We start from the raw sequence: 25,566 nt of genomic DNA, 5'->3' as shown, positions 1-25,566 counted from the left end.
ATGTCACCACAGTGCAGTGAACTGCTGCCTCAGAGGGGTGCGTCCCATAACTGAAGCTCGAGTTTAACATTCCCGCACCACAAGAGTTAATGGTCAACAAGGGGGCACAGGCTCAGGGTTATTAGCAAAAGAAACAGGGGAGCGATTACAAGGAATTTCTTCACTTGATTGCTGTGGCTCTGCCCACGCCAGTTACCAGATCATCTGTTATTGTATGTGTAATCCATACTATATAGTGAACACACACTGAGCCACTAGGCAAATAGACCTCAGGAGTATCATACGGTGCTGAATGAAAATATACTTGTTAGTAAAACAGTCTTTCTCCATCTGCTGTTAAACATGTTACTGTTCAGTGGTATTTACAGAGCCCATAGTCTTGCACCCACCTTCTCTACCCCCACCAACCCCACCCCTCACCGTCCCCCCAACCTTCACATGATACAAAATACATAGGGACAGCCTTGCAAACGATTGATAAGTTTGTTGTGAAGAAAAATGTTAACCTAGCACAACTCAAAATGAGGTAGAAATCTACCTGTTGTAACACATTTACATGGAACATTCATTTCTTCCATGGTTGACTGTTGATCTTTGCAGTTAAAATGCTGTATCATTCCTGGTTTTGTCCCCATTGCGAATGGCACAAATGATCACTAACCAATTTATAAGGATCCCTGCACAGGTTAATGCATGCGGATTAGCCCTGGCAGTGCAGATCCTGATTATAGTGTGTTCAAAGGGAGAATACAAAACACCAGCTCATTTATTATTGATTTATATCACTCCATTCATATTCATCTGACTGAACATGATTTAAATTGTAATACTGCCAGGTTGTTCCAGACCAGAAACAAAGAACAATGGCATTTCCAGAGCTTCTCATCTTACCTCTTCTCGAAGCAAAGAATGCACTTTGTAAGCAGCTCAATAACCAGTTTTGATTGGCAGATGGCATTTAATGCACCGACAATTACTACTCTATTATTAATGTTATGGCTGTTTTTTCTGGGTGTTTTTTTCCCAATGTAATCACATCAGTAAACTTGAAGACGTGTGTTGTCGTAGCTGTGTAAGCCCCTGAGTATCTGTTCTGCCAAGAGACAGACAGAACTCTGTCATGCTCCAATCCATAACAATACACAACCCATCTTTGATTATTGCTTAATTAGTCTACGTGCCCACTGGAAATGCCTGGAAAGTTGGGAATTGAGAAAGTGATGGACCCAGTCTTGACACGTTGAAGTAATAATAAAGAGGGGGGTACTCAGGCAATATCTTAAACGCTTGGCATTTTCCTTCCCCTTAGGTGTCGAACTGGTTTGGCAACAAGCGAATTAGATATAAGAAGAATATCGGGAAGTTTCAAGAAGAAGCCAACCTGTACGCCGCCAAAACCGCCGTCAACGCTGCCCACGCTGTAGCAGCCGCAGTTCAGAACAGTCAAGCAAACTCTCCCACCACACCCACCTCCGGTAAGCTTGCCATACAATGGGGTCTCGATACAGGGGCCTGGCAGACACTTTGTTCCCCACAAACCATTACAAGTTTATTTTCAACCTTCCTTGGTGTAACACGGCATAATTTTATCAGCACCAGAACTTAAACCGGTCTAAGAAAAAACTGTTAAAATTATGTTCCTGCATATTGTGTTCAAAAGGACATCAATTACTTGTACTTCATAACTAACCCTTGCATTTGATATACAGTGGAAGCCGCTTAAGTTGGACACATCAGTGTGTAGGGCGTTTTGTCCGACTTAAGCTGCTTCCACCGTATACAAATATTATGTAAATTAAATTCGATAATTAATCAAACGTAACGATTACTATTTGATTCAAAGACTTTGTGGTGATTTTCTGAAAATGTTAGCGGCCCTCTCATGCTCATCTCTCAGGTAAGGTCCTTGGCTCTCAGGAAGCAGCCTCACCCTTTCATCGTTCTCTAGTATTCTACAGCCATTGTAAATTATTTGACTAACATTTTTCTCCATAGGAACCAGAGAGTTTAAAAAAAAGATCCTCGTTCTGTAACAGTCTGGACAGTTTGCTTAATGCTTCTCGTATGCCAGCCGGACAGGCTGCTGTTTCTTTCCTCTCTCTGTTACTCTATTTCTCTTTCTCTCGTATGTACTCTTTTTTTAAAGAGCTTTGGGGAGAGATTTAAGCCCTCTGTGATTCAGGTGCCTGACTCTTTCCTTTCCAGGTTCTTCTGGTTCTTTTAACCTACCAAATTCTGGGGACATGTTCATGAACATGCAGAATCTGAATGGGGATTCTTACCAAGTGTCCCAAGTCGGAGCCAATGTGCAATCACAGGTAGGAAGAATGCCCAATATTAGGGCCTAGGTAGCAGGGTAGGGCTTAGATGGTAAAACTGCCTTACCCTGACCTATAGCCCAGTAAATATTCTGTACCTGAGTACAGATTAATTAAATTATCCATTCCGCTGCTTTGATATTTACCATTATTGTTTTCAGTCCGTTATTTGTGATGTTCAATGTTTGATATTAAATCTACTGTATGTGAATGCAGTCGGCTCTGGCTTGAGCATTTAGGGGTGGGTGGGGCGGGTGGGAAATGTTGAATTTGGTGATGGGTGTAAGCTGTTGCCATATTCATTCACAACTTTTCTCTCCTTTTTTTCATATCTTGTGTTGATTAAAATCTGTGTCTTCCTTTCAACTTTAAAAACAATTATTCATTCCAGGAGTTTGGAGACCCTGACAAACGTTTCGCATGTTAATTAATGCACTGCAAGTGGGTGGTGATGGGAGAACTGAAACTCAAACCAGCTCAGTTTAGTTAGCCATCGAGTGCTGTTGATGAGTATTTACACTGGGGAGCACAATCTTTCTCTGAGTGCTGTGGATGGGTGGGCACTTTTAGTTCATGATTGCTCTAAATCTAGGCTATGAGGTGATGGCCACAAAATTACATTTATAAAGCGCCTTTCACGTTGGGAGGACATCCCAAGGCGCTGAGTCAATACAGTCAATTCACTTGACAGTATATTCTGTGAAGCGCTTTGAAATATCTCAAAGACGTGATAAGGGACTATATCAATTACAAGGATTATTATTATTATAGCCCCTTTCACAATGCAATCCCCTTTCAATCTCTGGTCTTTTGGCTTTTGATTGGCTGTAAAACCAGTCTGTCAGCCTGGTGTTGCATCAATGAAAATGAGATTATGTAAAAAAAAGACCAAATTTCTCCCGCCTTTCAAAACTGGACAGTGGGAGCCCGAGGTTGGAGGCAGGTAAGTGTACAGTAGACAAGCGAGGGACCGTAAAGTGAAAATAGCCAAAGTAATAGATTAAAAAATGAGTAGAGAAGGAAAAAAAGTAAAGAAAGGGTAATGCTTTGAAAATGTCTCATTTATATTTTACCATTTTAGTTTTTGCAATAATTTGAGTTTGAATTAATAGTACACTAATAAAGCTACTCCCGATGTCTGTGTAGCTTTTTATTGTATTATTAGTATGCTTTTGAGTGCCTGAGCTGAAAATGTGCTGAACTGGCACTAGCCATGGGGTCTCTGCAGACCTGCCGGCTCTAGGGACAGAAAGGGAGCCATTCGTGATAGATAATAACTCTTCTATATGATTCTTTTGATGATGTGGTGTTTAAACAAATGACTAGAGGTGAGTAGCGTGATTCCTGCAGTAAATTGGACAACATATTTGTTAAAGTGGTTGGCTACATTACAAGCAAACAGTGTGGTCTTTCACTATTTGTCATCCTCAATGTGGTCATTTGTGTAAAAAGTGTCAGTAAATGGCTATGGCTCTTGTTAAGAGTGATGCATTAAATTGTTACTGACAGACAGACAGTGTGCTGACTGGCTGCAGAGAGCCTGTGCCTGGTATTTATTTATTTATTGGGTGCAAATATTATATGAAGCCTACGGCAATATTTGCAGAAATCAATCGCTGGCATTCTTAAGAAATGCATTAATATGCAATTGGCACACATGAAAAATACACTTAAAACCCAGTAAAATGGCATTGTTTCCCAGTATGATGAAGGCAGGGCAAAACGTTGGGCAAGTTTCCTTACTCCACACTCCTCTGTTTACCAAGCAGTAAGTAGGAACCCAGTTGTTAGTTGATTGGAGGATCGCTTTTCCGAGGGAAATAATCCCTTAAAAAAAACAAAAATAATTTTGTCACTCAATCCACGACTGTTTGTGGGACGCTGCTGTGTGCAATTGGCTGCTGCGTTTCGTCCACAAAATATACAGTCAATTCACTTTACAGTATATTCTGTGAAGTACTTTGAGACATCACGGAAGACGTGATAAGGCGCTATATCAAATGCAAGGATTATTATTCTTATTAAAAGGCAGTATGGCAATCTTTCTTACATCTCAATCTACCAGATCATTTCCTGTTACAGAGACAGCGCTGCCACGCCGATCCTGACATCTTCCTCTGTCTGTTTCTGCTTCAGGTGGATTCCCTGCGTCATGTTATCAATCAGACGGGCGGTTACAGTGATGGCCTCGGAGGGAATTCGCTGTACAGTCCCCACAGTTTGAGCGTAAGGAACACTTTTATTTCTGTGTTCGTAGAAAGAAAAAAGAAAAGCTAAAACCATGCCAGTGTAAGCCATTATAAGTGAACTTTCCTTACTCCACACGCCTGTTTACCTAGCAGTAAGTAGGAACCCGGTTGTTAGTCGATTGGTGGATAATCTTTCCGGGTAATAATCCCTTCAAAAATAAAAAAATAATAATTTGGTGAATCAATCCACGATTGTTTGTGGGATATGCTGTGCGCAATCGGCTGCCACGTTTTGCCCACAAAATATACAATATTTACAATATATTCTATACTCATTGAGACGTCTCGAAGACGTGATAAGGTGCTATATCAAATGCAAGGATTATTATTATCATTACTATTATAGTTTCTTAATTCAGCTTTTAATAGGCAGAGAGGATTACCGTGCCCAGAGAAAACAAAGCTGTATTGAATTCTTTAGCGAACAGACCCCACCCCCCTCCTCCTCCCGTAAAGAATTGTGGGATATGTAAGAAAATTATTTTCTAATTTAAGCAAAGAAAACTTCTTCAGAAGATGTATGTCGCAGAGTAGATTTTTGTGTTTGTGATTTAAGAACGGTGTAAAATACTGTACTTCAGAGTATTGGCCCTATCCACATTAGCCACAATCCGTTGCTGGAAGATGGAATGCGAAAGTGTCCTTGCCTGCAGCGTTTTGTAGCCCTGAATTCCATCTTAGTTGATGAGGCTTGATAAGGTGTCATATAATAGTGCAGTGTATTATCCCACACTGGTAGGGTATAGATGTGGTGCGATTTTTATTAATTTTTTTCTAATGAAAGGGATACATTTGACAGGGCTCTCTGCAGGAGCGTGTAAATGCCTGCACCACCATCTCCCTCACACTCCATCTCATTCAAACACTACAAGAAACAGAAGCAACGTGAACTGAGCTTCCTTCTAAAATTTGGATTTAAAAAATGACTATTAATACCTTTTGCTTTAAACACGCTACCATTCTGACTAATCTAATTGTCCTCAATGTATTGCAGGAAGGTATTTGTGTCTTAAAAACAGCCACTATCAAGGCAGGGCCGAGTGTTTGCAGATTATCAATACCAAATGTGCTTGTGGAATTGACTTGTTTAATTTGGATGCAGTTTTAGTTTTCTTAACGCACGATTGTCAAAAGCTTATTTCTGGAGGGAGAAAAAAGGTGTGCATTAATAACGTGATGTAAATAAGGATAGGAACCCGGTTCTTGACTTCGAGCCAGCTTTATGCATTGATGATTAAAAGATTTTATCGACAGCATGCATGACTGGTATAGGTTATGGTTTTACAGTAACGCAGATGGATTGCTTTGGTAATTAGCCGCATTGTAAATAAACCATTATTAGCATACGCTAACCTTTTTTTGCTGCTGATGCTTGACGATGGGGAGGCTTGTGCAAAGGCTAGTCTGCGCCGCAAGCACTCAAAGTCAATGTGGCTCATATTGGCCCCTACAGAAAGGGCTGCCCCGTCACTTTCACTCAACGTTCCTCAACTCACGAGGTCTGCGCCTTCCCTCTTCTTGACTGACATAAAAATATGTAGCGACAAGCTGTCTGCCACAGCAGAAATTTGATCAGACATTGATTTCAACAATTGCCTCTACAGGCCAGGACATCAGGAGAATTCATTCCTCGGATCGCTCATTGCCAATGCAAACCGAATGTAGGGAGCACCAGTGGTTATGTGCAGCGATAGTGTGGTGTGGCCCAGTTCAAGATTCACATTTAATTTACAGTTAATGAGAGCGACAAAGCAGCCTCCTGCATGTAGGCCAGCGATGGCCATTTTGTGCTGCTTCTTCCGGCTGCTGGCAAACTGAAGATATACACTTTGAAATGGGGGCTCGAAGCAAAGTGAATAAATGAGATATTTGTCAACAATAATTGGCATCCTGCAAGTGCCAGCTCGAATTTTTAGTTAGCGTTTGAATAGTGCTACCGGAGGTAAATGCGCGGCTACATATAGCAAGATACGTTCGGGTCGGATAACAAAGACTCACTCTGAAAGCCTCTCCAACCCCAATGATGTCATGTGAGATGTCACTGCTCTGGCTGGGTTAATTTTATTTGAAATGTCACTCTGCATTCCCACCAAAACATCACCCTGCCTCCGCTACTCATTTTCCATTACCTCAGTAATGTATACACGTCTTTCCCTTGTTGTCCGTTTCCTCTTTTGTGCTATTTGGCTTTGTGATCCAGGAGGGTTTGAATGCAGTTAACAGTAAAATAGTGGCAGCATTAAACTTAAACTGTGTTTAAATGCAAGTCCTTTAAAGCCACAGTGCCTTGAGTTTCAATCTGAGCAAATTGGCTGCTGCGTTTCATCCACAAAATGTACAGTCAATTCACTTTACAGTATATTCTGTGAAGCACTTTGAGACGTCTCGAAATGTGATAAGGACCTATAATCAAATACAAGGATTATTATTATTACTGTAGAAAAATGAATTAGACTGAGGTACCAGTCAGAATCTTCCGTCGCAGTCTTCGTTTTAATTCTAACACAAGAAATTCTGCAATGGAAATGGCTCTACACAGCTGTTACTTTTAATTTGGGAGTCTGCTAAAACGACAAAAGCCAAGTTATACAAAGAGTAACCTTGTGTAATTCGAGCTTGAAGAACTGTGTAATGTGGGCAAACAAGTATTCACTGCAAGCAGAGATAGTTCAGTTAAAAGGAACAAACATAACTGTTATGAATTTGTAATGTGTGGTGGGGGTTGGAGGCCTTGCACCTCATTCACTTCAAAATAATTCCTTCAAAATAAATAATAATTTGGTCACTCAATCCACAACTGTTTGTGGGACATTGGATGTCGGGTTTCACCCATAAAATATACAATCAATTCACTTTATAATATATTTTGTGAAGCGCTTTGAGACGTCTCAAAGATGTGATAAGGCGCTATATCAAATGCGAGGATTATTATTATTATAGGTATTCACTAAGTGGAGTTGTGTGTATCATCATTTTGTGCAAAGCAGATTGTGAAAATGACCACAGTTGTCTTTGCAAGCGAGCATTTCCAATATTTGCCTTGCTTCTGCCAGCTCTCCTTATGTCAGCAGAAATCTATCCCTGTATGATGCCTGCCTTGTACGATCTGTTCAATGTGTGGGAGCCTGCAGGAGTTAAAACTAGTGGTGTCTGTGAACCAATGAGTCAGAACCTTAAAAAATATTGTTTGAAAAGTGGGACCTCTGAGGAGCTCTCGCCTCTAAAATCCAAATAATACTGTCTGCATAGAATGTGAACACTTTCCAGGGGATTGAGTCTGACAGCGGTTATAATCAGGGCTCGAATTTAATGCTGGCTGCCTGGCAAATTGCTCGTGGATTTTTCGGTTTTGCTAGTCAGTATTCTAAACACTTGCAAGATTTTACTAATGAGCTCCACAGTGCAGTGTCTCAGCTTCTCAGGATTCAGTTTTCATTTTGTCATCCCGATCATCAGACTTGCTTTGATTGTGATCAGTTTCGCTAGTGGAAAAGGAAATTTGCTAGTGACAGTTATAGCCACTAGCAAAATTGTGCCTGCCTATGAAAAAATTAAACTCCAGCCCTCTGGGCTAGATCTTATTTATGTCTGTAATAAATTGCACTTTTTGTGACAAATTTATATGTGTATATAAATGTAAAAATAACTTTAATATCCAGAAAAGATAAACTAGAGAGCTGAGAAAGTGACAATTAAAACTTAAAAGGTTTTCTTAATATTATACAGAGCCATCTCAATGTTTTTCAGTCTGTGCAAGCCATTGGGTTTTGTGCTGACTTTGATTAACATTCAGACGTACCTGGCCAACAGGCCTGATTCCTCCACTCTCCTGTCTCGAGAAGGGAGCTTGGTGTGCGTGTGGGTGCCTCTAATGAGGGCAAGGGAAAAGCGAATTCTGCCAATGATTGGTAGTTGTCAGTCTGAAATGTACAGTGTTTACAGACCAACTCTATCAAGGACTCCAAACACAGTCTTGGGTTTAAAGAGCTCCGATTCAAATCACATTCACAATAGCATTTGACATTGGTCATCTTTTATGGATGTGGTTTTGTCATCGATGTCCCCCCACTCAATTTTCCCGATCTCTCTTCTCTCTTCACCCACCCCCACTTTGCAGTATTGGTTTGTAACCCTCCCTGGCTCACTGATTTTCTGCCCCTGACCTCACTTATTCCATTTAACAGCTCCCTGAGGCAGTCTTAGCTGAAGGGAACTGACTGAAAGATATGATGTGATACATCTTAGCATTAAATATCTTGAAGTTAAATCAACAATTGTAAAATCTTCAGTGTTGTGAAGGCACACAGTGAGCTGGTACACCAGCACTCTCTGCTGAGGAGAGAGAGCATGCACATCATTGCTCAGGCTCCACAACTCAGCAACATGAAGTGGTGGACGGAGATGCCAGATTGGGGGTCGGAAGGAGGAAATATGGTAGGGGTGAGGTGTGGAAGAAGATAGGTTTTTGGAAGAGGTTGTCAATTCTTCATTCACATGGTGGAATTCACTACAGATGGCTACTGAGGCTCGATGAATAGGAACATAGGAACAGGAGTAGGCCATTCAGCCCCTCAATCCTATTTCGCCATTCAATAAAATCATGGTTGATCTGCCCCTCAACTCCAATTACCCGCATTGCCCCGGGTCCCTTGATGCCGTGACGGAAGAAATATCTAATAGAATCATTCAAAGGGAAACTGGATACCTACCTGACCAATACAATATCATGGGATATGGAGAAGAGCTGGAATGTGGGACTAGTTTATAAAAAAGGAAACAGTAGCTCAGATGTAATGGGCCGAATGGCCTTCTTCAGGCTGGAAATTTCTATGTTCATTCCCTCCGGACATGCCCAGAGGTTTAGCTAAAAGAGGGTAATTATTTCAATATTTTAATTTTTTAAAAAAGCATTTTACTTTCTCTCCCTCTTTTGAAGTCCTCCACACTATTCAAAGGATGGGTGGCCCGGCTCTGGGATCTCTGACAATCTTGAGCTAGCTGACACATGACATGCCGGTCAGTCAGTGTTCTTGCTGAGCCGTGCATAAGAACATAAGAATTTGCTGGCAAAAGAAGATCAAGGTCCATCTAGTTCGCCTTCCACCATCCTGACCATCGTTTGATATGTCGTGTCCCAAACTATATACTGTATCCCAAGATACAGAATATCATTGCTCTGCTGTGCGCAATTGGCTGCCGCATTCGCCCACAAATATACAGTCAATTCACCTTACAGTGTGTTCTGTGAAGCGCTTTGGGACGTCCTCCCGACGTGAAAAGCGCTATATCAAATGCAAGGATTATTATTATTATATCAAATGCAAGGAAAGATGATGATTATGTTATTGACTAGCAGAAATCTATCTTATTTGACACTTTCTGTTTCGATCATCTCCCTAAGGAACTTGTTCCATACGTTTACTACTTAGACTCTCCTCCCACCCTCCCCAACGCCCCCCCCCCCCCCCCCCCCCCCCGCTGATGCCAAGGCTGAGATCATTGCCTCTGTCCCACATTCCCTGGTTGCCCTGGGAACACACAATGTGTTAAATGTTGTTGTTGAAAGGGGACTTCAACATTAAAACACTGGATTAAATATTTACATTGCTTTGATACTATGCAGCGTATTATTCTGTTTAGAAGATTTGTCTTTTTTTTTCAATAAATCTACTGGAGAGGATTTATTCCCAAAGACAGGGTTTGCAGATTGGGAGTGACAAAGCTGTGTTAATGTGGCTTTCATTTGTAATAAATGTGACTAGTTTAGACATCATTAAAAATACCTGTCTCTGAGTGTTACAATCTGATGATTTAGTTACCTTTCACAGTTCAAATGTTTGAATGTTGTGCCAGTCTGTGCTAATATGGTCATCCTACATTTTCAGACTGCTCTGTTTTCTAGTTTCACTGAGCCTGTAGATTAAGAAATTATATTTCTTTTGTCAGGAAAACCACTTGAGTCTCTTGGGCTCCCTTGAATTTGAATGCAAGGAATATGTTGTGCTTGACTGACCCAGTGTATTGTATAATCTGTAAACTTTGCTTTTAGGCTAATGGAGGATGGCAAGATGCAACGACTCCATCTTCTGTGACTTCACCAACAGAAGGACCTGGAAGTGTGCACTCTGATACCTCGAACTGATCTCCTAGCAACATCCATTCCCTGAGCCAACAGGCTTTGATTAGCACTGACCAGTAGGAGAAGAGAAGTGGATGTCCTGTAACCCAGTCGCCTGCTGCTTTACTGTAAAACCCTGTTGTTTGGTGGGGAAAAAAAAACCAAATTACCTAAAATTCCACTTTAGGAAGAGGCATGCGTGTTAGATTCTCTTTGAAAGTACAATTTTGCTTCCATTAAATACCGCAGAGTCTTGCCTTACTAAAGCCAGCGGTTCAGACAGAGGTTCACTTAGCTGTAGCAATTTTTTCAGCCTTTAAAATGGAACAACAGCGATTTATAACATGGAGCCATGATGGGTGAAAATGTTTTTGAAGATTTATATGTGCAAGATGTTATTGTGAAGCTTCTTGGCCCTCTTGAGGTATGAATGCATGTTTCAATTTGACTGCAAGACAAAAGAACGCTGGTACACAGGCAAGGGCTCATAAATTAATGAAGTTGGCAAAGCTGAACTCTGTTCTCTCTTTCTAAAACAATTTTAGCGAGATACCTAGAGCTGATAGCTTGCTTGGAACTACTGAGCATCATAGGATATCAACATTTTGATAAATAAAAAAAAAGTCTTTATCAAAACTGTACGACGGCATTTACTAAAGACTCATTCGGAGGAATTTATTAGCCGTTCCATTGTCCCCATGTATAAATATACCTGGGACGTGAAGAACTGCCCGTCTTTCCTGAGACATAATATTGCAACTGAGTGTTATTTACCGTTATGATTTTCTCCACACTAACTCGATGCCAGCCTTTGTAATGCTTTGTTCCCGAATTTCCTCTGCCAGTTGGAGTCTGGGTTTTACAGTGCTAGCTGGGTGCAGCATTCACACACTCTCAGCTTTGCTACGTCAGCCGATGTGTGGCAGGAAATGGTGATGTTCACAAGGAGTCCTGTAAATAGTGTAGGTAAAGAGTATTTATACATCTCACCAATCAAGACACAGCTTTATTACCTCATGCAAACTCATATGAACCAATAGAATCCCAACATGTTCTGTAGCTTAGAGTCCTCACTTACTACCTCTGAACAATATTCACACAGTAGTTTGTCTTTCTTACCTGTTTTTTTTGCATCTTGTAATTAACTTTTTTTCCTTTCTTCATGTAATCTAATGTACATTGGATCTTTTACGAAATCAGGGTTGCCGCGGCAACTATTAAAAAAAATCCTAAAAACGGAAGTTTGGTTATCAGCTTAAGTCTCACACACACACAGTTCGACTATTGTAAATACTGAAGATCATTTTGAATGTTGGTCATATCATTACTAAAACCACGCGCAAAAAATAAATTGTAAGACATACAGGATTCAGTATTCGGTACTGTATATTTCACCCTGTGTAACGGGGAGCCCCTCCTTTCTCCCATTTTTTTGTATTGTATGCAATTCTGATACTGATTGAGTCATGGAAATAATTTGTGGCGGTGATATATAATGTATTAAAAAGTTTCGTGTTTCTTTCTAACTGGACTACACCCTGGATTGAGAAGTCTTCCTTCCTTGTGGTAGTTAAATGTAGTTGAAATCTTAAATAAACTTTTTTCCTTTCACGATGCAACAACCTGGCAGTCTTCATTTGATCTCCTGAGAGGAAAGGAATGAACCTTCTTCCAGAGAAAGATTTACCACCTTCTGAGTGAAGCCCTGAAACCAGTGAGATCCAGAGTCTCAGATTTCAGTTACATTTAGCGCCAATGAATCAAATCGACTTCTGGACGGACGGGATACACCCGGCATTTTGTGACTGAGAGACAAAGTGCTCATCCAATGTGTCTTTATACTTCCTTGTAGCACATATAATTGGTGTAGTGGGCTTGGTTGGTCCAACTATCTTGTGTGCAAGTCAGTCTCGGATTAGTCTGTGCTCAGTGTGATAAGACCTAATGGATTAATAAAAAAAATTCACATTCTGGGGTTTGGCTGTGTTTAAACGGTAGATGGACCTGAAGGCCTTAAACATTTGTAATAGTGAAAATTTTGCTTTATCTTCATCGTGGAGTCCTGCAGCGTCTTGGTTAGAGCACTTGCCTCGCAAGCGGTAGGCGATTCCCGGGCAGGGCAAAACATTGGGCAAGTTTCCTTACTCCACACGCCTCTGTTGATCTAAGTAGGAAAGCAGTAAGTAGGAACCAGGTTGTTGGTTCCAATTGGCAGGGGTAATCCTTAAAAATAATAATTGGGTCACTCAATCCACGACTGTTTGTGGGACGCTGCTATACGCAATTGGCTGCCACGTTTCATTCACAAAATATACAGTCAATTCACTTTATAGTACATTCTGTGAAGTACTTTGAGACGTCTCGAAAATGTGATAAGGCGCTATATCAAATGAACGGATTATTATTATCGCTGACTCCCATGTTTCCAGGCAAAATTTTGCCTTACACCAGTGAACAGAGACTCCCAGTGGCATTGCCTTCGTGTAACACCCCAATGGCTACTCGGCAACAGGCAGTTTGATCTTTACGTTGACTTGCGTGAAAAAGCACCGAATAATTGGGTGAAGAATGGATCTGATATAATCTCAAAATTGAAGCTGAAGAAATAATATTAGAAGTGACTTGACGGCTTTATCAGCGTGTCATGAACTAGATTGCTTATGCTTCATTTTAATATTGCAACTCTCCCGTCAGTCACAGACCTTCCTTCATCCTGGGCTGAGCTGCAGTTTCTCAATGGCTGCATTCAGTGCTGTGCTGTGATTGATTGTTGATCATCACACGATTGGTGATGTATCTGTTAGTTTGGAAAGCTAGTTTTAGTATCTTCCTTCTTCACTCGTCTCCAACCACAGACTTCTCATCACATCCTTGTCATGCAGTACCTCACCTGAAATCTAACACAACTTGGCCACCTAAAGTATACAGTCAATTCACTTTACAATATATTCTGTGAAGCGCTCTGAGTCGTCTCAAAGAAGTGATAAGGATTATTATTAAAGTGGCCATCTTTTCCCCCCCAGTTCTGTTCGCTGTGCCAGGTGGCTATGGTAGTGCTAACATTTCTGGGGGAAGTTTAACCCATCTGTGGTGAGGGAGTGTGAGCCAGTTCTCTGGCAGCTCATTGTCATCTCTGCTGAATCAGTTGTAGACTTTCACCCACTCCTTCACATTAAACAGCTTTCACAGACACCGCAGCCCCATCTGCTGTGTGGGATGTAATCTCATGACCTTTTCATGAAAGAATTTTCTTTTCAGCAATTACATCCCAGTAGTGAGCCCCACGGTGCTGTTATCATTCTCTTCTGTTTAGTAGTTGGGGACTGAAGGTGCTTCTTGAGATAAATTCAATCAGACTCAGCAGGATTGTTCTGTATCTCTTTCACTTGCTAAACCATGAAAAAGAGCCCGACTGTTCAGAATGAAAATGGCTTTATTTATACCAGAGACGGTGAAGATGTAGTAAACATCCCGAGCAATGTCCATTTATATAAATGTGGGGGGAGGGGGATTTGGACTTTAAAACCCACTGATGTACCCAACACTCAATGTCTTCAAGTACTGAATTACTAACCGAAAATGCAACGTGTACAGTTCTCTTTCCAAAGACTAGGCATGTAAAGGGTGGAGCTGAGGTTAGCTAACTCAACCCAGACCGGTCCTACCTAGGATTGTTGTCTTACAGAGAGTTGTATAACAACTTGCATTTATATAGCATCCCTCATGCAGCGTAGCGTGCAGGGAGCTTGATGGCACGGAAAAAGTCCATTCAGACTCACTAGTCTGTACTGGTGTTTGTACCAACACTTTATACTGTTGGTATAAACTGTTGGTGGAGTCCTGTAGCTTAGTGGTTAGAGCACTCGCCTCACAGGCGAGAGGAACGATTCTCAATCAAAACGATTCTCGGGCAGGGCAAAACGTTAGGCAAGCTTCCTTACTTTACACGCCTCTGTTTACTTAGCAGTAAGTAGGAACACGGTTTGGTCACTCAATCCATGACTGTTTGTAGGACACTGCTGTGCACAGTTGGCTGCTACGTTTCGCTCACAAAATATACAGTCAGTTCACTTTACAGCATATTCTGTGAAGCGCTTTGAGACGTCTCGAAAACGTGATACAGTGCTATAGCAAATGCAAGGATTTTGAACAAAAAAATTGTTAAACCCCTGTATTCCCATCTTCCTCATATACACATCACGTTTTCTCTAAAATACATTGATATCTGCCATGGATATCGTTGGTATCAGCCTGGCTCAGTTGGTAGCACTATTGGCTCTGAATCAGAAGATTCAAATTCAGGACTTGAACCCGTTTAGTCTTTTCTGCCTCTCTAATGCAGTGCTGTGGGTGAGCTGCATTGTTGGAGGTGCCGTCCTTCAGCTGAGACATTAAACCGAGGTCCAGTCTACCTGTTCAGGTGGACATTAAAAATCTAATGGCACTATTCGAAAAGAGAAGAGGGTGTTTCTCCCGGTGTCCTGGCCAACAATCCCCCCAAAAATTAATAATTTGCTCCATGCCTGTTTGTGGGACACTTGTGCGCAAATTCTCTGCCACGTTTTCCCAAAATCAGACAATTTTACAGTAAATCCTGTGAAGCGCTTTGAGACGTCTCAACGATGTGATAAGGCGCTATATCAAATGCAAGGATTATTATATATTGTTCCAAACTGAGCAGTGAATTTACACCCTGAGCAATCGGGGGAGCCTAAGTGATTTAAGGCCAAGAGCTGAGCAGACGTGCTCCTTACCGATATACGGGGTGTGCATATGAGCTAGGATCTCAGATTCCATTTGAATGAAACAGTCAAGAATCACCTGAGGGACTTGACTTCATGGCTCAAGCTGATGCCCTTCACAGTGCTGTGGGGGTCAGTGCTGTGGAGTCACTGACCTTCAGGCTTAGGCGTTAAACTGAGGTCGTGTGCCAGTGATGATAAAGATTATGTCGTTTGATTAAAGACCCCATGGCACAAATCTGGAGAGATTAGAGGTTTCACTCGCACAGTGGTCAATGTTCGTCTGGCGCTGAGGCAAGGCGATTCCGTGGAGACAATGTGTGCAGCACAACTGGGAAAGAGCATCAGCAGCAAATGGAGTAAACTTGGTAACAGCTGAGNAAAAATGCATGAGACGCTTCTCAAAAAAATCCTTTTGTTGTTCTGAAGAAACTGCATTAGGTGTTCCCACACAGCTGTTATTACACAGATCAATGCACAGCAACAACTACCATCAAATGCTTTAGTGAGTACAGTGTAAAAAAAAGAATAAAAAATCTTGCCTCCCCTCTGCTTTCTTATAGTGATTTTTATTAGAAAATAAAATGATGTACTGCCCTATTTGGTTTATTGCTGTTTTTTTTAACCCCATCTTATTTGCCGGGGGAGAGGGTGGGAATGAATGATCCCTGTGTGTCTGTTGTACAATAAAATTATATTCCTTAAGAAAAGCAGCCAGGATTTGTATTCAGGGTAGAGGCTAATTTTAACTGAAATTATTCCAATGAATTTTTATTTGTTGGACAGGGTGGGGGGAGGAAGGTTGAAGATGTTATTGAGGCTTTATTTAAATCCACACCAGGCACTTCATTTTTGCTAATTTAAGCTTTTTACATTTGGGTAACATATGTGGAAGCAGAACAGATACTTTTGCTGATCAAATTCTCAGCGCCAGTTAAAATGTGCAGGCGTTTCATATCCATTGACAGTGCAGAAATGATCGTGTGGGCTGTCGAGATTTAAAACTGCATCTCTTTCACTTAAGATCCAGTCTGACTCACGTAAGATGAATGACCATGTTTTGCAAAGCGTATTTTAATTTAATCCAAATTATATTGTAACAGCCAGCAACCAACTTTTTTTTTAAACCAATCCAGTCGTAAAAAAAAAGTGGTTTAATATATTGGTCTGCAATGAAATGCTACAGTAATTGCTATTACCCGAACTGAAAAAGCTCCCAGCCATTCTGACAGTGGAATGCAAGATTGAAAAGAAATCTGAAACTATTGATGACGGCTGTCAGAACCACGCTTCTATTGCTTACGCTATAAATCAAAGGAAATACTATTTCAAAATGTAAGCTCTGTGGAGTAAGTGAGGCACTATTGGCTGTGGTGCAGGCAGCATAATGAACACACAGACGTCTCTCATCACGATCAAATCTCTGGTGGCCATAGGCAACAACCTGTCAAAAGCTGATGAGGTTCATTGAGCGGCCATCAGCAACCTTTAGGCCCCACTTGCCTGGCCAAGACCCGGGAGGCATCATTAGTGTTATTTAACTCTGCTCTTTTACAATATTAAGCATGTGGATCCTTTTGAATTACAAGTGTAATTTGGCCTTTTCTTAAATTGGATAAAAACCCATGCAGTAATGTGGCAAATAATACAAATTTCATCCTTCGGGCTTGTTCTCAAAAAGGTTTACCATAAGCAATAAGAAGTGAAATTATCCTTTTACCAACCTCGCAGAACTGAGTAGTCTCTCCTTTTGCCCAGCTGCCACGTCCCATTAGCATTTATCCTCCTGACAGCTTGCAAATGTTACACGCACTTTTTTAAAAATCGGGAGTTAGGTGTGTTCGTTTCCCTGCTCCGTCGTATTAATTATAATTTGTATTTTATATTGTGATAAATGGCTGCGGTTTCACTTGACCGACAAACTTTACAGTAAATTAAACAGCCAACAACTCGTTTAGTTCTGAGCGGACCCATTACCTTAGTCACTGATAAGTTAAAATGGACTATATTGATGTGCAAGGTTGCCCCCTGGAGCACTGCATTTAACATCACTTTCCTTCTCCCACCCCCTCACCCACACCCCTATGAGTGTTCTGCCATGACATGAAGGGGTGGGCCTGGGGAAAGGTACCTATTTCCAATTTGATTCTCATTTCCGTTTGGTTACGGCTAACCACCTCTCCATGTTTCACCTCTCCATGGCTGTGACTTGCCAAATACCCAGTTCGATTTGGTTTCCTTCGGGCTTTTGTGCACATCAAGGAACATTGGTCCAGTGGAATCAATCAATGGCACGCTATTGTGGTTTTAGCTGTTGAGAGTCCAGCAGTTACCCCAATGCACACTCTAGGGTCCCCCAAGCCTTGGCTCTTGCCAATCTGCGCCTAATACTCTTTGGAATTAGGTGAGCAGGATGCTTCCCTCTAGGGCAAGAGAGAGAGAGGACATTCCATTCCAACAATCTACTGCTGGGATTTCCATGTGTAGGTGACGTGCAGCTTGGTTTAGATGCTCTTAAGCAGCGGTGATGGGTTTCCGCGTGTGTCAGTCGTCCCAACTGAGCAAAAAGAAAATGGTGCTGTGGAATGTAACACTTTTGGTTTGCGTGGTCAGATTAACATTCCTAGACCACAGCAGAGAAGATCTACTTCCCCTGTAGATTCCTACTGCCCGTTGCATTGTTATACCGCACTCTCAAGGAAACCCACTCTGCTGTGTCAGGGAGAATGATTCCAATTCCCTTACCCATGGCTCCCGTGTCCGTCAGAGCTGGGTCAGGCCTCGTTGGAGATTTTTGTTCTGTGTAGACTGGGGCGAGCCTTGCCAAAGGTTATTTACAACCTGCTTCATCAAGTAAGGTGTCAAGCTCTGGGATGCTACCCTGCGTGAGGGGTGCTAAATAAATGCAAGTTGTTGTTGTAGTTTAATACACGTGTAAACACACATACACACACACAGATACACACACATATATACATATACACACACATACACATATACACAAATATATACACACATATGTACACACATACACATACGCACATACATACACACACATATACACACATACACATATACACACAGATGCGCACGACTGCGAGTGTATGGCAAGCTGTGAAGCTTGTGCCTCCTGTGATTTGAGGGAAGGTGAGTGCGGCAGATCGTGGCCAGGTGAGGCTCACACTGCTTTCCTGCTGTACCGAGCGGCATCACCCCACACCGTTCCCCCGAGGAGCAATAATCCCTGCGGAGCCTGTTAGAGCAAACACGTTTCATTGCAGGTTACAATGGCCTGTTGACCTGCCAGCCGATTTCTAAGCATGTCTGAATATCTTGTTGGCCTATTATGATGAATTACTGTATCCGGCTGCATCCATGTGCATTTCTTTGTTACGGTGAATTGGTCGAGCCTGTTACGGGGACAACCTTTGTTTGCCCGTTCAGTTCATGCATGGGAACTGCCGTCATTATTTGACACAGCGATTTGGAGCGTAAGTGTAGCAAAGGAGCATGGGTTTAATCAGACATATATATGATACAAACATTGAAAGACATCAGGCAACAGAATGGACTCATTCAGACTGACTGCTCAGTAATATTCAGCCTTTTATACTATGGATTCAATGCGATCTTATTAGCACTGACTGAACAAGTGGTGGAAGCGGATTCGATAATAGCTTTCAAAAGAGAATTCGATAGGTACTTAAAAAGGAAAAATTTGCAGGGCTTTAGGGTGAGAGTGGGGGAGTGGGACTAGTTAGTAGCTCTTTCAAAGAGATGGGCCGAATGGCCTCCTTCTGTGCTGTAAGATTCTATGATTATTAGTGTCTCCCCTGTGCGGGTTATTCAGTACTCTGCAGCTCATGTACTGTCCCGCACCAGGCTACCCGACCACATCACTCCCACCCTCGCCCTCGCTCGCCTCCACTGGCTCCCCATCCCCCAGAGGATCGAATTCAAGATCCTCATCCTCACCTACAAGGCCATTCACGGCCTCGCTCCCTCCTACCTCTCCGACCTACTATTACTATCCCCCTACCTACCTGCCCGTACCCTCCGCTCCTCTGGCTCCGGTCTGCTCCACATCCCCCGCCCCAACCGCCCTACCATCGGTGGTCGGGCCTTCAGCCTCTCAGCCCCGAGGCTCTGGAACTCTATCCCCAGTGCCTTCGCCGCTTCCTCCCTTTCCTCCTTCAAGGCCGGTCTCAAGACCTTTCTCTTTGACCGTGCCTTCAGCTCCCCTCTCGACTCTCTACCCCCTCCTCGCTCCCTCCCTTCCCTCCCCTCACCCTGACCGTTTCCCCCCACTGCTCGGGTCCTGACCCAACTGTCCAGCGCCTTGGGACGTCCTCCCGACGTGAAAGACGCTCTATAAATGGAATCTTGTTGTTGTTATCTCCAGCCCAGCATTTGAAAGGCTCCTCAGGAGGTCTTTGAGAGAATGGATTTTGAGTCCTGATGCTTTTAATGGCACCATTAGGAGTTGTTCAGCTCTTGAACCAGGAGCTCAATAAGTCCTGTTGTTGGTTAGGGGCTGTGTTAACTGCAAGGCTTACTATTATAAGCTGCTTGGATTCTGCTACAACCCTCTTATTCATCAGCCAATCCATGTCCTAATAATCTCCCAGGTAAACAAAAATCCACCATCTCCCATTGATTTTTTTGGCGATGATCTTACAGAGATGCCCTCAAGTTGACTCACCAACCAGAGACAATTTTTTTTCTCTCTCTCCAACTTTCCTCTCAACTTTCTTCTGTTTATTACTGAAAACGGCCCTGATGTCTCGATTTACTTCTCATAAGTCAAGCTTCTCATCCTAGTAAATCTCGTAAGCGCTCCGAGACTCTGCCCCACGTGAAGGGCACTATATAAATCCGAATTGTTGTTGCTGTTGTCATGTGGACCCTCAGGTCCTGATCCCCAACTGTTCAGCGCCTTGGGGCGTCCTCCCGATATGAAAGGCTCTTTATAAATGTAACTTATTGTTGTTGAGACATCCTTATAATATGATAAGGCGTTATATCCAATGCAACGATTATTATTATTATTGATTGAATGGGAGTCTGGCAGAAGTCTGTCTCACTCCCATGTCTGTGGGCAGCAATCAGAGGCCCAGCTGATCAATGTTACAACATCAACTCCCATAAAGGAGACCTACTCTGGAATCATTTCAGCAGGTGGTTTACCATCAGTGAATATAGTAATCAGCCTGAATGTGAAGAGGAGGGCAAGTCTGCAGAAATCTTTAACTGCGTGTGTTGCCCGGGGAATTGGTAAGAAATTGTATAATTTACTTACAATCGGGATTGTATAAAAAATACACAATGCGGTCCCTCAATCCACGACTTTACGGTTCACTGCCTCAAATTACAGAGTCAGTTATGTAACGATATATTCCGTGAAGCGCTTTGAGACGTCTCAACGATGTGACAAGGTGCTGTATCAATGCAGAATGAATGCTAAATGCAAAGATTATTATTATTAGATCAAACGCAAGGATTATTATTGTTACTTAATCAGACAATCCCGACTTTAGTTCGGTCGCTGCTCATTACACTGGACACCTGAGCACGAGGCGGGGGAGAGGGGGGTATTTAGATGACTATTTCAGTATGAATGCCCCCCCCACCCGTTCCACACAACTTGACCTGGTTGGTTCAGAGTCTGGGAGACGGCAGGTTAACATTACGCAGTTTATTCTGGGCTGAGTGATGATGAGGCAGTGATCGAGCTTTACTTTCCTCTCATTTGCTCCTCGGCTGCTGGGATGGCGAGAGAGCAGCTCAGATCGATGGGTCATTACATTCAGGAATGGCTTTTGGTTGTTTTTATGCTTATCGGCAGCATTTGACAGTTTCCAGAATTATTTGTTTTTTTTTGCTTTGCACTGAGGTAATACTCATTAAAGTGAGATTTCATTGGGCCCAGTGAGCGGCAATTAGGTCTGGAGTGTTTGCGGGCCCCAAGAGTGGAGCGTTCGAGACTGGGATTTTGCTGTGTTTGAATGCTCGGGGAGCGGCGGTGGTGATAATGGGGTGGGGGGGGCGGGGAGGAGGTTGTTGTCTGTTTCATTTTTGCCCAAACGCAGGGAAAGCGAGACCTTGCGGACATTTCTATCCAGCTTTCCAAAATGTAAACACAAGCTGACCTACTTAGGAGAGAGTGTGTCGGGCTGGGAGTGAGCAAGCAGTAGGTTACAGTCAGGATCTGACAGCAGAGGCCAGGGATGATTTCTTTATCCTCTTGTCATTTCCTATTGAGCATCGCAGCAAAACAGGCTCCTCCCGGCTGTCCGCCAAGGAACCTTTCCCACTCCCGATGTTTTGGAAAGATGCTTTTTCGGGAGGTAATAATCCTCCCCCCCACTTCAAAAAAATAATAATAATTTGGTCCCTCAATCCACGGCTGTTTGTGGGACGCCGCTGTGCGCAATTTCCTGCCGTGTTTCGCCCCAAAAATATACAGTCAACTCACTTTACAATATATCCTGTGAAGCGCTTTGAGACGTCTCGAAGACGTGATCAGGCGCTGTATCAAATGTAAGGATTATTATTATCATTATTATTTTTATTATTGTTATTAGGACGACTGCAGTCTTTCCACCCATCGCTCTCGAGAAAATAATGACTTTCCAGAACCACACAAAAAAACAGAAGAAATAATTACGAAACCGTTTGGCATTTTGGGAACATTTTATACAGTTGTGTTTCCTCATCATAAAATCCCCACCAGCGAGGTCTGGTCTCACTGCGTGGGAGCCCTGCAGAGTATTGGAGAGTTGGTGTTCCTTTTTGCCAGAGTAGACCGGACGCCTACGGTCACCACCCACCCCCTCCCCTCAGCCCACCCTCTCCCGCTTCCCCACCCTCTCCCCCCTCGCTTGGGGTCTGTCTCCTGCCTCTGCGGTGCCACCCTGCTCACCTATAAATGCAAATCGTAGTCTTAACTTCTACTCACATGGGCCGACAGGGCTCCCTGAGCTCAGCTCCTCTGGTGAAGTTAATGTAAAGTGATCCCTTCAGTAATTTAGTGCTTTTGACTCACATATGTCTCACCTGATAACATCACCGGTTACAGGGTTCCTCCCCTGCCCTTTGGGACACTGTTGTTGGAGGGTTGCTGTAAACGTTCCTGGCTGCATGTTGAGTGCTGTACGTGTGTATATGTGTGTGCGTTAGAGGGGGGCGGGGGGCGGGAGGAGTGTCAGGTGGATTGGGAAGGGGTGGGGGATGTTTGTGGGACCCCACTGTGCGCAATTGACTGCACGTTTCGCCCACAAAATACACATTCACTCCACTTTACAGTATATTCTGTGAAACACTTTGAGACATCTCGATGATGTGATCATTTGCGTGTGTGTGAAAGGGAAGGAAGAGGAAGGGCAGGGGGCAGGGGAGGGGGAGAGGGTGGGGAAGTGGGAGAGGGTGGTCAGGGGCAGGGGTGGGGGGGAGAGGGTTTGCAATGCGTCCAGAGCTGGGGATACAGTTGAAGTGGTAACCGGGGGACAGGGACCTGTTAATGGGTAGTGACGGTGGGAGCGGCTGTTTGTGAGCAGAGAAATGAGGGGAAAGTTGGGGGTCAGGAGGAATCTCGTCAGGAAGAGGTCAGTTGGGATTATTGGTTCCCACACGACAGCGACCGAGGCTGATCATCGGAACGCGAGCAGTGACACGCTGAGAGGCCGTGGGGGAGAGCACTGGAGAGCGTCGGGTTAATAAAAACACCGCAACTTAAAAAAACAACAGTTATTGTTGGCGCAGACACTACGGGCTGCGTTTGTGTGTTTAATACATTCCCCCCGGGGGCGGGAAGGGGGGGCCGAGGGGGAGGGGGATGGTGGGCTGGATCAGTCCGAGACACACGTTTAACTCAAATATTGTCTTAATGAGTAAGTGATGACTGACCCCAGAGCAGAGCTGGGAGAGAGAGAGAGAGAGAGAGAGAGTGGCTGCTGCTCTCAAGTCAACTGGTGCAGTCCAGCTGCTGACAGATGTGTGTGAGGTGCCAGTGGTCCGGGCCGTGACATCTGCTCCGCCAGGTCCCAGACGGGGTGACCCCCCGGGTCAGGCTTCGCTCCTGGCGACATTTTATTTGGTATCAAAAAAAAACTCACTGCCGATCAGAGCACAACTGTGATGCGGATCCAGTCCCCAGAGCTGAGTGTTTCGTGCGCTCGAGGACACAGACTCGGCTCATCCGTTAGGTGGTCGATCGGCGGAATGCTTTTCCCTGGAGAAATAATCCCTTCCAAACAAACAAACAAACAAACAAACAAATAAAGAAATAATTTGGTCACTCAATCCACGACTGCTGTGCGCAATTGGCTACTGCGTTTCGCCCACGAAATATACAGTCACTACACTTTACAGCGTATCCCGTGAAGCACTTTGAGATGTCTCGACAACGTGATCAGGCGCCGGGTCAAATGCAAGGATTATTATTATTATTATTATACGCACAAGGGGTTTTTAACCTGATTCTGGCAGCCCGTCCAGTGTTTGCTGTGAATCACTGGGTGTGGGGGTGTGGGGGTGTGGGGGGTGTGGGGGTGGGGGAGGGGAGGTGGGGGGGGGGGGGGAGCAGACACACAGGACATTGCGGTGAGGGTTTTGGCACGAGTTACAGTTAAAGTCCTTAAGCATCTCATTCGAAAGTCGTAAACTCCCCGACTGGCAGCGATGTGGCAACTCTTCTCTTTAGCGTTTGACATTCCTTTATATCTCCAGCAGCTGCGTGTCCCTAGACCACCCCCCTCCCCCTTCTCCCCCCTCCCCTCCCTGGTTTCCGAGCTAAACGCCGACATTTTTACCCTGTTTTATTGCCTCGAGCAGCGCAAGCAAGAAGAGAACATCTTCAAGGGTGTCCGCACTGGGAATCGTGAGCGGGAGGGGGAAGAGGGAGGGAGGAATGAGCCTCCCCCGCTTCTCCCCTTCCTCCCCCCCTTCCCCTCCCCCCCTTGGGGGGGAGGGGAAGGGGGGGGGAAAGGGGGGAAGGGGGGGAGGAGGAGGTGGGGACTGCAGTTTCTAAATTAATCCTCTTCCCTCCCTCCCCGGCATCAAAGACTATTTGATCTTCTTTCGTTGAGAAGATATATATATATATATATACAGTTTTGTTCACGTTCCGAAATATGGAGAGGAACTTGTAGGTCGTTGTCAAGAGGACGTCAAGCAAAGGCATCGCTCGGGGAGGGAGGAAGAGAGAGGGAGGGAGGGAGGGAGGGAGAGGAGAGGGAGGGAGAGAGCGGAGGGAGGTAGGGAGGGAGAGAGGAGGGAGGGAGGGAGGGAGAGAGGAGGAGGGAGGGAGGGAGGGAGACAGAGGAGAGAGGGAGAGGAGAGAGGCGGGAGGGAGGGAGGGAGGGATGGAGGGGGAGGGAGAGAGACGGAGGGAGAGAGACGGAGGGAGAGAGACGGAGGGAGAGAGAGGAGAGAGATGGAGGGAGAGGGGAGGGAGAGAGAGGAGGGAGATGGAGGGAGAGGGGAGGGAGGGAGAGAGATGGAGGGAGAGGGGAGGGAGAGGGGAGGGAGGGAGGGAGGGAGGGAGGGAGAGAGGAGAGAGGGAGGGAGAGAGGAGGGAGGGAGGGAGAGAGAGAGAGAGAGAGAGAGATGGAGAGAGGGATGGAGGGAGGGAGCAGGAACAAAAACGAACAAAAAAGAGGGGATTAGCTCACGACCAAATTGAAATAGACGGCGACCAAAAAGTCGTGTCACTGTCACAATATCTAATAAGTCTTAAAGAAATGATGATATTTGTGTTTTTAGACAATAAGGCAACTGAAAAATAAGCACATTTTTGATCAGCCCGAACACAGAAATGCTGCAAATTAATCCCAGAGCTTTTCACCAGATCGAAACAGACCCTTCAACCCTTTTGATCTCATCCCCCGAGTGTCACAGCCTCAACCACCTGCACTGCTAACCCTGTCCCAGTGGGTAATAATAACCATAATAATCTTTGCGATTAATACAGCGTCTTCGAGACGTCTCAAAGCACTTCAAGGGATATACAAAATATAAATATACAAAAAAAATAAAAGATATACAAAGGCAAGTTTCCTTACTCCACGCACCTAATGATAATCCCTCCAAAACAAAACACAATAATTAATTGGTCATTTTCAATCCACGGCTGTTTGTGG

General features: G+C 43.9%; 1 protein-coding gene across 4 annotated transcripts in view; it reads left to right on the top strand.

The window, feature by feature from the left end:
* Positions 1–12,304, top strand: part of LOC103189192 (pre-B-cell leukemia transcription factor 3) — a 112,208-nt gene extending 99,904 nt beyond the window's left edge. For 2 of the 4 annotated variants that reach the window (XM_007909514.2, XM_007909513.2), the window contains exons 7-10: positions 1,310–1,475; positions 2,206–2,318; positions 4,455–4,544; positions 10,617–12,304. In XM_007909514.2, coding sequence (XP_007907705.1) covers positions 1,310–1,475; positions 2,206–2,318; positions 4,455–4,544; positions 10,617–10,709 — 462 coding nt within the window. In that variant the 3' untranslated portion in view covers positions 10,710–12,304. Of the gene's footprint in view, positions 1–1,309; positions 1,476–2,205; positions 2,319–4,454; positions 4,545–10,616 lie in introns of those variants that run through there. The other 2 variants (XM_042337473.1, XM_042337474.1) reach the window with 1 other exon arrangement.
* The last annotated feature ends 13,262 nt before the right edge of the window (positions 12,305–25,566 follow it).

This window comes from Callorhinchus milii, unplaced genomic scaffold (assembly GCF_018977255.1).
Source record: "Callorhinchus milii isolate IMCB2004 unplaced genomic scaffold, IMCB_Cmil_1.0 Scaffold8, whole genome shotgun sequence".
In the NCBI taxonomy this organism is placed as follows: Eukaryota; Metazoa; Chordata; class Chondrichthyes; order Chimaeriformes; family Callorhinchidae; genus Callorhinchus; species Callorhinchus milii.
This window is presented reverse-complemented; position numbering and strand designations above follow the sequence as displayed.